A 12,792-nucleotide genomic window follows, 5' to 3' on the forward strand; every position below is an offset into this window, starting at 1 on the left:
CCACTGACTTTCTCTTAGTTTTGCAAAAGTCACTCTTGATACTTTTGTTTTCTTTCTGTACAACGACAAGTGATACATGGTGGTGGTAGAGGCAGGCTTGGAATTTGGAAGATGTGGATTTAATTAGCTACTCTGTCAGAGACTTCCTGGTTGGTCATAGACATGCCATTTATGTCTTCATGGCTCGGATAAACTGGGGATAATGGTCCTTCCTAGCAGAACTAAGTGCAGTGACAGCACACAAGCTGACCAGGTACTAAGACAAGTACTTTTAAGGGATGCTTGAATTGTTTCTTTAATGGTTGTGGTTTCAAGATAAAAGTGCTTCACATAAATGCTGAGATATGCTTTGGGGTTTTGTGCACTTGTTTGTATGTATGTATGTGTGTGTGTGTGTGTGTGAAAATTTTAAGTATCAAAAATTATTTTGGTAGAGCCATATGGTTTATCCTGCATTGCAGTTGTGTTCACTATTAATAGTCTCCTATCTTAATTAACATAAGGTTGTTTTAGAGCGGTGAATGATAAAAATTACTTCACAGGGGCATATTGTCTGAAGAAGAAAGATAATCAGTTCTGAAAGCAGTGGTGTACTGGGATGAGAAAACAGAAGGATGTAATGAATGTTCAATCTGGAATGTTATCTTTTCATTCTTAAGGATCTTTTGAGAAGCACAGATGTAAATGGCCTTTGAAGTTCTGCTGCATGGTAGGCTAGGAAATAAGTCACAGTGAAGGTGAAGGATGAAAAAAGGACTTAGATAATATGAAAGAAATTATTTCCACATGAGAAGAATACTCAAGTGATTGCTAGAAAATAAGAGCACAAATCGGACTGGAGAGGAGATAATTTCAGAAAATTATGCTTGAGCTTAAAGAAACCATACAGCTGAATTTCAGCGCAAACAACAGAGTAAATCCTGATAATTAAAACACATTTGTGTTAACTAGCAGATTGAGAGCTGAATTGAGAAACTTCTAATACCTTGAAGAGGAAAGATTATAAAAGAAGTGCAAATTTTTCAAAATGTTTAGGAAAGTAGCAGTCTTAAATATACTGTATACTTAAATATACAGAAAAGATGATTATTGCAGAAAAACCCTCCAGACATATTATTTGGACAACACAGTGTGCATAGCACACTGCCATGTAGAATAACTGGTAAAATGAGAGAATGATACACTAAGTGGATCAGGGAATTAGTCATATTGCAGTTAAAATCATGGTCTTGTTGAGGTCAATAATAAAACTCCCCGTCTTTAGCAGAACAAGGATCTCGCCCATTATGCTTGTGTTGATGCATAGTTTCCACTGAAGGAGCTTCAGCCAAGAAGTTAAGCAAAGAGTGCAAATAGCAAACTTGAATTTAAGGAGAAAGGACACACTTCAGCGTTTTAGCTCATTTGAGAAGAACGGATATCTTCCATGCTTCGTATTCCAGATTTCCTCATTTCCTGTTACTGGTACTGAAGATTCTAGATTCAAGGTAGTTTCAGGGGTGCAGACTGGCTTTAAGCCTGAAAAATTATGCTGCACAAAATACGTTGCTCCCTGTTGTGAACTCCCACACCTATCTGAAAATGAAGTTGTCGGTAGCCATTTCACAGCTCCACGTTAGTGGAGGCTGTGACATTCATAAAATTCCAGTATTTTAATGCAGCAAAGGGGAAGTCTGGACACAACTAGGAGTTAATCAGTTATCCAGTTGCCTGAAAGCAAAACCAGGTTCAGAATTCCTGAAAATCAGCTCAATTTAGTTAAGCCATTATATTGGATCTAGGTGTTTAACCTGAGAGATTGAGGTTTGAAAATCTCCTCCTGCATTTACAACAGCTCCCCACTGTGTGAAGTGCAGACCGTAGTACTCAGTTCAGAGTGGTCCTTTGGTGGTTGCTCAGTGCATAGGTTCAGCAGGCAGCAGTGGGCCAGGAGAGCCACGTGTCACTTAAAACTGCAGGGCAGAGTGACAAAGTCCACCTACATGGAGCAGGTTGGACACTTCATTTTTGTAATTTCAGTCACAGCCTGAAAGGTGCTATAGAAATAGGTGATTTTCCTGCTCCAGTTGTAAAGAATGACATGGTAGTGAATCAAGCCCATAAATTACCATCTATCATTAAGGAAACAGATCAAACATAGTAGTTTTCCAAATGTTTTTATTTCTGTTTGAGCTGAATGTTCGTTCTAAATCCTTTTCTTTTTTTTTTTACTTAATCAGAGCCAGCTCCTTGGAGACATACCCACAGTAATGATCCCCTCTTCCCCCTTTCAGTTCTTCAGGCATTTTGTGTGCACCATGCAGACAAAGAATAAAGAGCAGACACAGAACATAGCATCCTTCAGCTGCAAAGGCAGCTGAGGTTCAGACTTGGTTTTATAGGCTCCCAGTTTTCTTCAGTTTCTAATAGCAACCACAGAATGTCTTCAGCTATGGCAAGCAATGTTTCAAACCTTTTGTTAGGAAAGGTTTGAAGTGCCTTAGCTTCCTGCTAAGCTGTTTAACTAGCAACATCTTACAAACTATAGTAATCAGTTAAAAGAGTTTATATCTACATTTTTCAGAGACTTTCCCTTAACCATTCTCCTGTAGAAAGAATATTCTGTAGAAAGGATTAGTAAGATGAAATACACTTCCAGAGTTTCATGGAAGAGTACATGGATTCTTAAAAATGGAAAAACAATGTATATAAATAAAATGAAGATTAAAGGAGTCAATTTTCAGTTTCATAATTCTCCTTTAAAAATTAGATTAATTAAACATTCACTGAAAAAAATAAAAATAGATGTATTTTTGGAAAGTTTTGATAACCTTTTATAGAAATGACCTACTTTTAGCAATAGGCAGGCCTGGTCCTACTGGACCTAATTATCTACATTAAAGTCCATGGAAGTTTTTCTAGTGAAAATATTTCAGATACGAACCTTGTTGGAAAAGAAGAAGTAACAGCAAAGAAGGACAAATAATTCAAGCAAGGCAGGAAATGGTTTTCACGTCAAAATTGAAAATCTCTCCCCCCATTTCAGTCAAGAAATTGAAATCTCAAATATTTTCTGTTGGAAAAGTCCGAAGCATCTCAACAAATGATGGTGCTCTCAGGTAGCTGCCCTCATTTACTGCATTAAGCTCGTACTGTAGGAGATGATCTCTGGACCTGCTTCTAATGCAGTAAACGAACAGACATCAGGAAAGATTGCTGTTAAAGTGTCTGGGTAACACGTGTCATCAGCTCAAGTGATGGTAAATATAGAGCTGTTTCTATGATTGTGTAGACAAGACATTCACAACTTTCATCACTAGCACCCAGGAAGTAGCAGTGCTTCCATCACTAGTCATGCTTCATCAGGCACTCCCCCTTTCGTAATCTGCTGCTGCCCTGTTCCAAGTGACTTCCCAGTTTAACAGTAGAAGTCGGGTCTTCAGCTTTGGTAAGCCATGAGCTAAAGAAAACACCAGTTACTAGTGCCTATTTCCCATTAAGTTAAGCTCATGTTACATGTTAGGTATCTCAAATGGATGCTGAGGGCATCTGAAGTGTCTCTCAGTCTATTGCTTTTAGACAACATGCATGATTGAAATTTATTAGGACCATCAGTGGTGAGAGGAGGGACATGACTAGGCTAGGAACAGGGAAAGAGTACGATTTTTGTGTTATGCTAAAAGAAGGGAAATTAGAATGCCAGCATTAAAAATTTCTTTATTATTTTAGTATAATGTGGGGTTTTTATGCAAAAGCTTTTAGTTAATGCTGCAAACCATTCCTGAGTTATTGTAACAGCAAAGACATTCGAGAGGAATTTCAAAGATTTAAAGAAACTGTATCTTCTGCTGTGCATGATTGATTTATATTAAAAATTTAGCAGAGCATTCTTAAGAGGAAAATCTCTTATGGTCTCTATTTGTATAGAAAGGATGGGGGAAGGCTAGGAAGGCTCTAGGCCTTCTATTTGGCATGGCTGTAGGTTTTTTGCCTTTGCCTGTGCTGTTGGGTTAGCAAGTGTTCTTGGCAGCAGAGTTCTGCTACTCTCCTTGGCAAGAAGCAGCGCTCCCTCGAAGTTCATGTCCCTGACAGAGTGGAGAAAACAGTAACAGGAATATTTCGCCAGTGGCCTGGCTGCCTCACACTTCAGTCTTGCCTTTTTTTTTCAGTTGGAGGTGACCTCTGTCACTCCCGTTGCTGTGGTAGGATTTTTGTGAGACACTAAGAGTCTTATTCATTCATGCATGCTAATTACAGGATAGAGACTTGCATTAATCTGAGAACAGTTGGCTCTTTTTCAACTGACTGTAAACAGACTACCCAAAGTCATGAAAAAAGTAAAAAGAATGTTATTAATACTTCATAGCTGCTAGTTAATGCAGATGTGATAGACAATCTGAATTCATTGCAGATTAAACAGCAACTAGGCACTTTCGCTTAGAGACATTTCATCAGTCTGCTTGTAGGCACAGAAAGGGCTGGATGGACTTGAAAATGCCAACTGTAGGAAGAGCCTGGTGCAGGAGAAGAGGTGAGGACCCCAAACCTCAGTAAAGCGCATGTGCACATTTCTGAAATTCTAGGGGCATGGCTGTTTTCAGACATAGTTTTGAAAAAGGACAGTTTGCAAAGTAGTGTAACTCATGGAAAGTATATAGGATTTATTTCTGCAGCAGTCAGTGACCAGTGCCACAGGTTTTTGCTCCACACCTCCTTAGCACTCCAGAAAGGATTAGGAGATGGACAGCACTGATAGAGCAAATAGAGTAAGTCAGCTTATTTAAAAGCACTGAATTACAGGTGTTTCCTGAATATCTTTAGGTTATTTGCAAAGTTGAGAGACATAGCCCAGTACACACCAGAAAGAGAAGCATCAGCCCTGAGCTTGACAATGTGTTTGAAAAGTTTCTGAAATTCAACATACAAAGTGTCCAAATATTTTTCTTCCTCTTCTGTTGTTTGGCAGAAACCACAGTCCTGTCTCTGAGTTGTGATATATCCCCTGTAAGTTACTGAATGAACATGTTTATTTGATTTTTACATTAAGATCTTACCAAAATGTAGACATTAAAACCTGTAACTTTTCAAGACGTATGTTTACTCTTATGTTGACTATTACATGTTATCTTGAGACAATGTATCGTTTGAATCTAAATGAGAATGAAAATGTAATTCTGCTGTACTGAGTTCGAGAGAAGAATACATTTTAAACACCTAAAATATCTAGAGAATAATAGTGATTACATTGTCTCTCCATTTCAAAATTATCCTACAGATTCCGTACAGTTAGCACCGCGTGTAGGGATTGTAAAAGTTCAGGAATTTCATGCAGAAATAGATCCAGAGCCTCACTAGTGCTTTCTCTCTTTGATTTCACGTAGAAGAAATGGACACTGTTGAGTTACCAATTCATGCCAAAATCCCATATGCTGTTGAAGTTAGGCATCAAATGCATACAGAATTGATCTGGCAGAGCAAATTGTGTTTAGGAGCATTGTGTAGGTGTGAATGACAGGGAGAGTAGAATTTATCACCTGATTAATCCACAGTAATGATCAGTTGCATTTTAGCCAGCTCTGTTAATCCCATTGTGCTTTTGGAGTATTCTGAATAATATCAGTAGACAGTTCATCCAGTAGCTCTTGACCCAGTGATTACCAGTAGATCACTTGATTTTTAAAGCGTAATCCCTATCTGGAAAATAATTGTAAAATTAGATGAAAAAAATTTATTTTAGTTCACACTCTCTCTGATTTTCTCAGAATTTTATACTGTGACAAGATTAACCTAAGGCTGGTAGTTATGAAATTATACTTTTATCTTTGCAGATTGTCACCTTCTTTAAAGCCTGGAAGCAGATCTCAGCATTAAATTATTCCAATGAATGTAAATTCATTAATATATGTAGCTAGCAATATGTTACTATAAAACAGTATTCTTGGTTGGATGTTACAGTTTAGAGACTGAGTTCATATAAATCTAGCATTCATTTTGAAGCTTTTAGTTCACCTTGTGCACATATTAGATAAGAAAAAATAGGTGAGATAAATAAGCAGTGGTTGCTCTTCCACAGCTCAATAATTCTGTTGGAATAGAATGAAAAAAGTGTTTTTGAATAAGAAGCTAACCATCTACACATGCACTCAGAAGAATATAATGAGTAGGAATAACATGGCAACAGTTTTGCACATTCACTTTTGTGGCCACTACCATGTTTCTCACCCTCATCTCTTGTCCACTCTTGGAGTAATGCAGTATTAGGAAATTTGTCGTGGGTCATTAATTTCAGTTCCTTACTGTTGGAGGCAAAAATTTTCTTCTTTCTTCTATATGATAATCAGTGTTCACATCCTGAAGGCATTAACTCTTTTAGCATGTTGCACTTTCAAAGCTTCTTTTAGCAACATGCATATTAAATATATTTCACTCTCAAGAGAGCTCCAGAGAACCTTAACATGTTTTCCTTCCAGCACCTGAATAATGACATCGTGTTTGGAGAAATTCTGTCCGGGGCTGTAAATTGTTAGATTTTTCTGTCCAGGTTTTCCATTCACCAGTTCTCAGATGGCATCACAGTTAATATGAGACAATCCAAGTGCACTTGTCGCAGTGCTCACTAAACCCTTTCAGAGAGTTATTTCAGGATATTTCAGACTTTCGAGGCTATGTCGTTACATTGTCAAAATGAGAAATTTGTAAGGTTCTTATCCATGAGGCCCTTGCAATTGCAACGTATGTCCTTGCACCTATGAAATTCAGCTTTTGCAGTTTTCTTCAGGGTTGACGTTGCATTCTTGTTTACTAATTCAGAAGACACTGATACAGTGGTTTGGTGGTGCCAGGCTGACCCTGTGAAGGGGACAAGCATTATATAAGTTTTGAATATATATTGACCTTTCAGCATACTAGAAGATTTGTAGTACTTAGGATGCCTTTCTCTAGTCTGATCTCCTGCGTATTTAGGCCATCACAGTTTGCTCAGTTACCACTGCACTGAAGCTAGCAATTAGTGTTTGTGGAAGTACCAGGAAAAGTATACTCCTGGTTTGAAGATGGGGAAAGATGAGTAATTCTTCATTTTTCTTGGTAGATTTTCAGGGAATAACCACATTCACCATTGAGAAAAAACGTAGCTGTCTTCTAACTTTTGTGTGTCTGGTACTTGTTATGATAAACAATCTTACGGATATCAAGGGAGTTATTGGCATGTTTAAAGACAAATATATAAATGCATTCTGGTTTGCTGCAGATTCATTGCACTAGCTTTTAGATCTTTTGTACTAGCTAGAAAATGGTGGATTGACTTAAAATTTTCACTAGTAAATGTTCAAAACCGTTACCTGAGTAAACCTGATTGCTGTGGAGACATGACTGAGAGCTTTACTAGCAGATTTCTTCACTCTGCATCACAAGCTGTATAATGTTTCAATTTTAATTCTTAAAAGTTGGCATGCAACTGTGTTTTTTCTGTAATGGGACCTATACAGTGGAGCTCTCTCCATGCTGGTATTTAGTTCATTTCTTTTTTTTTTTTCACTTTTAGAAAAGTATCTCTGTGATTTTATACTGAAACTGTACATTGTATGAGATGTTAATTATTACGTTTCCATTTCCTTCTTACGTAGTTGATTTTACTTTTATTATAACTTTAATTTTATTGCAAGAGTCTTGCTGCTTTTTTACAGCATATGAAATTGAATGCTGAGATCACCATTCAGAAAGAAAAATTCTTTTAATTGCATTGTATTTAATATGTATGTGTAAGAGAATAATCTTGTAAAATGTGATTACTTCAATTATTAATTATTAGGTTTTATGATTTAAGTAATATGCTGCAACTATATCCAATTTCTTGGCAATTTCATATGGAAAGTTCAGAGTTAATTTTAGAAATAATCCTGTGTGCGAATTTTCTTTTTAATTAGTGCATAAGGCTATGAAATCCTAAGTGACAACTGAACTAATATTTGATGTTACGCCTATGGCTTTTCGTCGTGTGCTGTGGTTGTCGGAAGTTGGTTCGGCAGTCTGAAGGCCTGTCTCATTTGTGAGACGTACGTATTTGTCAATTTTAATTTCAGTGTGCTTTGCTTCATTTTATTCTTAATAACTTTTTTTTCTTGGATTTTGCTGGTAGAAGAATTACTTCATGCAAGGTTTACGTGTGCACATGTGGTTGGCTATTCCTTATATTTTCTTCTGTATTTTTCTCCTTGTTTATTTCCCTTGTTTGCTACCTACTGAACAAGCTTAGTATAAGCAATATTTGGTTGGTTTTTTTTAAAAAAATGCACTTTTAATCCACTCTGATTTTTTTCTGATTTGGTGATACATAAACTCTTGAAATCTGGAAAGAAGAAAAAATCTAGCAATTTTTTTTTCTGTTCCTTCTCACTTAAGTTTAGCCAGGTGCTTAAGCAGGTGCCCATCTTTAAATAAGCAAGTCATTATGCTGACTTCAGCTGGAAAATGTGCACTCTTAAAGCTAGGCGTGTGCTGAAGCACCAAACGGACTGATAGCCTGCGTGAGGTTACATCTAGCTTTTTATCCTCCTGATTTCATGCTCCTATGTGTGTTTAGGGGAGGATCAGGTAGGAGGCCTTTGCAATACATTTTGCCATCAAATCTGATGATAGTCTTTGTTGTAGTTCTTCCCTCTTTCATAATTAAATCCTGTTCTTGTAACAAACAGTATCATTACTTCAGCTTTACGACTTTCTTGGAAAGTATCAGTTCAGAAAATATATGCATATGTATTGAAAAATCTGACAAATAGAAACCTCCTTTTTTTCTTTTTGGTGGGCATATTTTTACTAAAAGGAACCTTCCTTATTCCTGTCAGCCGCAGCGACTTGGACGGTTTTCTGAATGTGCCTGTTTTTCCTACCCTGAGAAGAAAGCTTTAATCACTCATTCAGGAACCGTCTGTGTCGCAGATGCGCAGAGCACCCATCCCGCCCCCCGCGCCCCTCGTCGACCCCCGCTTCCGCACAGTCCGCGGAGCGGTCTCCGGCCGCTAAAGCAAGCCCTGCCAAGTGGTTGCTAGGTGGCAGATCTCCACTTAGCAAAGCATTTGCCATATTGTATCGCTGTTGTGTGTTGTGGAATAGATTGGCCGTAGGCCGGAGTCTCCATATCAAAGCTTTTTGTATTATTCACTATAGGTTAAAATCTGTGGAGGTGTCAAGTTTGCATCTTGCAGGTAATGAAAGCAAAGTGCCCTCTCAGAGAGGTGTGAAGAAATGTGTGTTAAGTATAACACAGCATTTGCTGGCTTGGGCTACTTCAGCTGTTTCCTTAAGCTCAGTTTCAGACATAAATGACCGGAACGTTTCAAAACTGATTTGGGTGGCAGAAAACTTAAAGAGTGAAGGCCAAGATTAATAGCAGTAGGCATGCACTACACGTTCTTCAGGAGGTTATTTCCCTATCTTGGCAGTTGGAGGACCTGGATTCACGCATTTTCAAGTGTCTAAGATATTTCTGTTCTGCTTTTCCAGTTCAGATGCATTGCACAGGAACGGACGTCAGACCTAGATTTGGTCTTTCATGCATTTGAGGGGATGCCTGACAAGTAATTCAGTTTTGAGACTCAGTACTAGGAAAGCATTCCAAATTATTTTTGACATTAATGTCCAGTGTAATAATTATGCATGCTGAAAGCTCATGTACTGTGACATGGTGGCTTTTAAAATACATTAATCATCATTTTTTCCAACAGAAGTGGAAACAACTTCTAACTGTTCTCTTACTAGGAGGAGACAGTGAAGTAAGGATATGTTGTAATTTACTAACTGTAATGAATAATTAAATAATTGAATAATTAGTGAATAATTATTGTTCCTGCTCTGCGAGTGAACAGGAGTGTCCACATTGCTTATTTGTCTGTGCAGCAGCGTCTCTGCTGCTGAGATTCACCCCGGCTCCCCGTGGGAGGCGAGGAAGTGCAGCGCCCCTGGGTCGCGAGCATCGCCTCTGCGCTGCGCAGAGACCTCGGCGGGGCCGGGGCCTGCCGAGAGCAGCGCTGCTGCCTGCGGTGGGCGAAGACGCGGCGGCACGCCTCGCCACCTGCCAGCCGAAAAGGACTTCTCCCACAAGCGGTGTGATCCCGCGCCCATGCTTTTGCTGCAGGGCTGCAGAGCACGAGGGTGTCGTCGTTCCTGGTGACGCCGTGGCTGTCCCTGAGCTGCGGGCTCATTTGCTGCGCCAGGGCTGAGCGGCCGTTGCAGGAGGACGTGCGGGCAAGGGGTCTTTTACTGAGGAACGTATTTGAAGCGTGCAGTTTGTTTTGCTTTTTAAAACTGAGTCTGTTTTCCTTTTATCTCTGTTTCAGTTATATGATATACCAAGTCATATTTGAGTCGCAAAATCTCTACAGATACAGTCCTTTCAGGGTTATGTCATTTATAAGAATTGCCAGTAAATCACTGTTTATTTCCTATTCGCTTACCAAAAAGCTCTTCCTTTCCCAGATTGCTCCAGCACTTTGTCAGCACACAGTAAAATAGCCTGAGCCAGCCAAGTGCAATTCTTCCTCCAGAATAACGAGCAAGTGTGTTGGAAAAAAGGATTTGTGTAAGCTGTGGGCCAGCTTAAGCATTACCAGTGGCTCCGTGTACTGCGATCAGAGTGCGCCCGAGCAGGCAGGACGCGAGACAGTATTGCTGCTGGCAGCTTTTGTCACTGTTGCTTTTTAAGTATAACATGAAGCATTTTTAATATAGGGACAGTTCTCGTGCATTCCTCTGATGAAAAGCCCAAGATTGTCATTATTAGAAATTGGTGTGATTTGAAAAAAGGACTTTGAGTGCCTGAAGGCTGCTCTGCTTTTCTCCACGTGTACTGCAGCTGCTCTAAGAGCTGTCCTCCCTGCCAGACTGGGTGTGCGGTTTCTGCGGGCGGCAGCCCGTGCTGCACGGGTTTGCTCTGTTCCCGAGCTAAGCTCCCTGCTCCTCTGACGAGGCGTCCCTTCGCGTGCTCGGCGCCGGGCTCCGCTGCAGGCCGCCTTACAGCTCCGGCTGCCGCCACGGAGCTTTGCTGGCCGTGGCGGTGGCTGCGGCGCCCCTCGCTGCGAGCCCGGGCGCGGTGCGGTGCGGTGCGGTGCGGTGCGGTGCGGTGCGGGCGGCGAGCGCTGCTCTCCCTTCGCGGACAGACGTCAGCGCTGGGGCCGCGCCGCCGGCGGCGCCCTCCTACCTGCTGCTGCGCGCGGCTCGGCTCGGCGCGGCTCGGCTGGCGTCGGCGGGGCAGCGGCAGCGCCCGGGGGCGGCCGTTGCCCCCCCGGCCCGGCGCGCCGCCGTGAGGTGAGACGGGGCGGCGGCGGGCGGGCCCTCGGGCCGGGCGGGGGCGGCTCGCAGGTGGGAGGGCTCCCCGGCCCGGCGCGGCGCGGCGCGGCGCGTGCAGGGAGGGGGGTGCTGTGCTCCCGGGCCGCCGCCGCGGCAAGCGGTGCTGCCCTGCGGGCCGCCGCGGGCTCAGGGCCGCCGCCGTTTGCTTCCCCTTGCCGCTGCAGGGAGCGCTGGGCAGGAGAGGAGCCTGCGGGACTGCCGCCGCCGCCGGGACTCCGCGGCGGTTCCCAGGGCCCGGCCATGGATGGGGAGAGCGAGGTGGACATCTCCAGCAACAACGTAACGCCGCTGTGGAAGAGGAGGTCCATCCCGCCGCCTCGGTCCTCCGCCAGGAGCAAGCCTCGACCCCAGTCTTACCAGAGCCCCAACGGGGTGCTTTTCACCGACTTCCCCGTGGAGGACAGGGGCGCGCTCCCCGCCACCCAGCCTGCCGCCGCCGCGCCGGGCAGCCGGGGCGGCCTGAGGAGCACCCCGTGCCCCAGCCGCAGCGCGGGATCTGTGCCCAACGGGACGCCCCGCTCTGCGGCACGCGCGGCCGTGTCACCCGGGCGGGCTGCTGCCGAGCAGGCCTGCCGCCTACTCCGGCTGGCTTCGGACGATTCCGTGAGTTTTACAGCTAATGGTACGCCAGGAAACAAACTGCTTCGTCCCCTGAGGATTTCCACTCAGTCGGCACTTATGCCGGACCAGGAACAGATTGGTTTTACACCTAGTCCTCCGTCGTCACCCTCTGGAAGCGCACCTTCCCCCAGTAACAGCCCAGCAGCGCTGCAGCTGCAGCCCGGCCAGGTTTCTGAAAGAGCAGAGCAAGCGCCTGTGGGGCCCCCGCTGGTTTCCCAGGCGATTTCCCCGGAGCAAGGCTTAACTCTTCAGAGACCGCCAGCTACCCAGAGCCAGCTGGGGGAGAAGCAGTCCATAGTGCTGAGCACCAACAGCCCTGCGGCGCTCAAAGTGGGCAAGCAGCAGATCATCCCCAGGAGTTTGGCCTCGGAAATAAGAGTGACAAACAAAATCGGCTGTCAAAATGCGGAGACGAGCAGGAGGGTTCTCAAGGTCCGCAGCATGGTGGAAAGCCTTAGCGTGCCTTTGGTAGCTGATGCTGACGAGGAGGCAGAAGGGGACCTGGACAGCCCAGGGGCGCTGAGGCGCGGTCTGAGGTCTACTTCGTACCGCAGAGCTGTGGTGAGCGGCATTGACTTTGACAGCTCTTCTAATTTGAAGAAAAAAAACAGAATGTCTCAGCCAATACTTAAAGCGGTTGTTGAAGATAAAGACAAGTTTTCTAGCTTGGGGAGGATGAAGGTAAGTTATGCTGATGAGAGATATGTTGATTTGAAAGTTACAGACTACATGCTGCTGTGATTTGCAATCTCCATGTTTCCATAAACGTTTGTATTGTTTTTTTCCAGTTTTCCTTTTGCTACCAGAAACCTTTCTTAGTTACTGATAATCTCACAGATCACTTGAAAG

At 43.1% G+C, this 12,792-nt stretch overlaps 1 protein-coding gene across 3 annotated transcripts in view; it reads left to right on the plus strand.

Annotated features, from left to right (window-relative positions):
• Nucleotides 1–12,792, plus strand: part of ARHGEF26 (Rho guanine nucleotide exchange factor 26) — an 88,233-nt gene that overhangs the window by 14,396 nt on the left and 61,045 nt on the right. Inside the window, exons 1-2 of one of the 3 annotated variants that reach the window (XM_064516513.1) lie at nucleotides 11,145–11,280; nucleotides 11,487–12,624. In XM_064516513.1, coding sequence (XP_064372583.1) covers nucleotides 11,563–12,624 — 1,062 coding nt within the window. In that variant the 5' untranslated portion in view covers nucleotides 11,145–11,280; nucleotides 11,487–11,562. Of the gene's footprint in view, nucleotides 1–11,144; nucleotides 11,281–11,324; nucleotides 12,625–12,792 lie in introns of those variants that run through there. The other 2 variants (XM_064516514.1, XM_026096853.2) reach the window with 2 other exon arrangements.

The sequence above is a fragment of the Dromaius novaehollandiae genome, chromosome 9 (assembly GCF_036370855.1).
Source record: "Dromaius novaehollandiae isolate bDroNov1 chromosome 9, bDroNov1.hap1, whole genome shotgun sequence".
NCBI lineage: Eukaryota > Metazoa > Chordata > Aves > Casuariiformes > Dromaiidae > Dromaius > Dromaius novaehollandiae.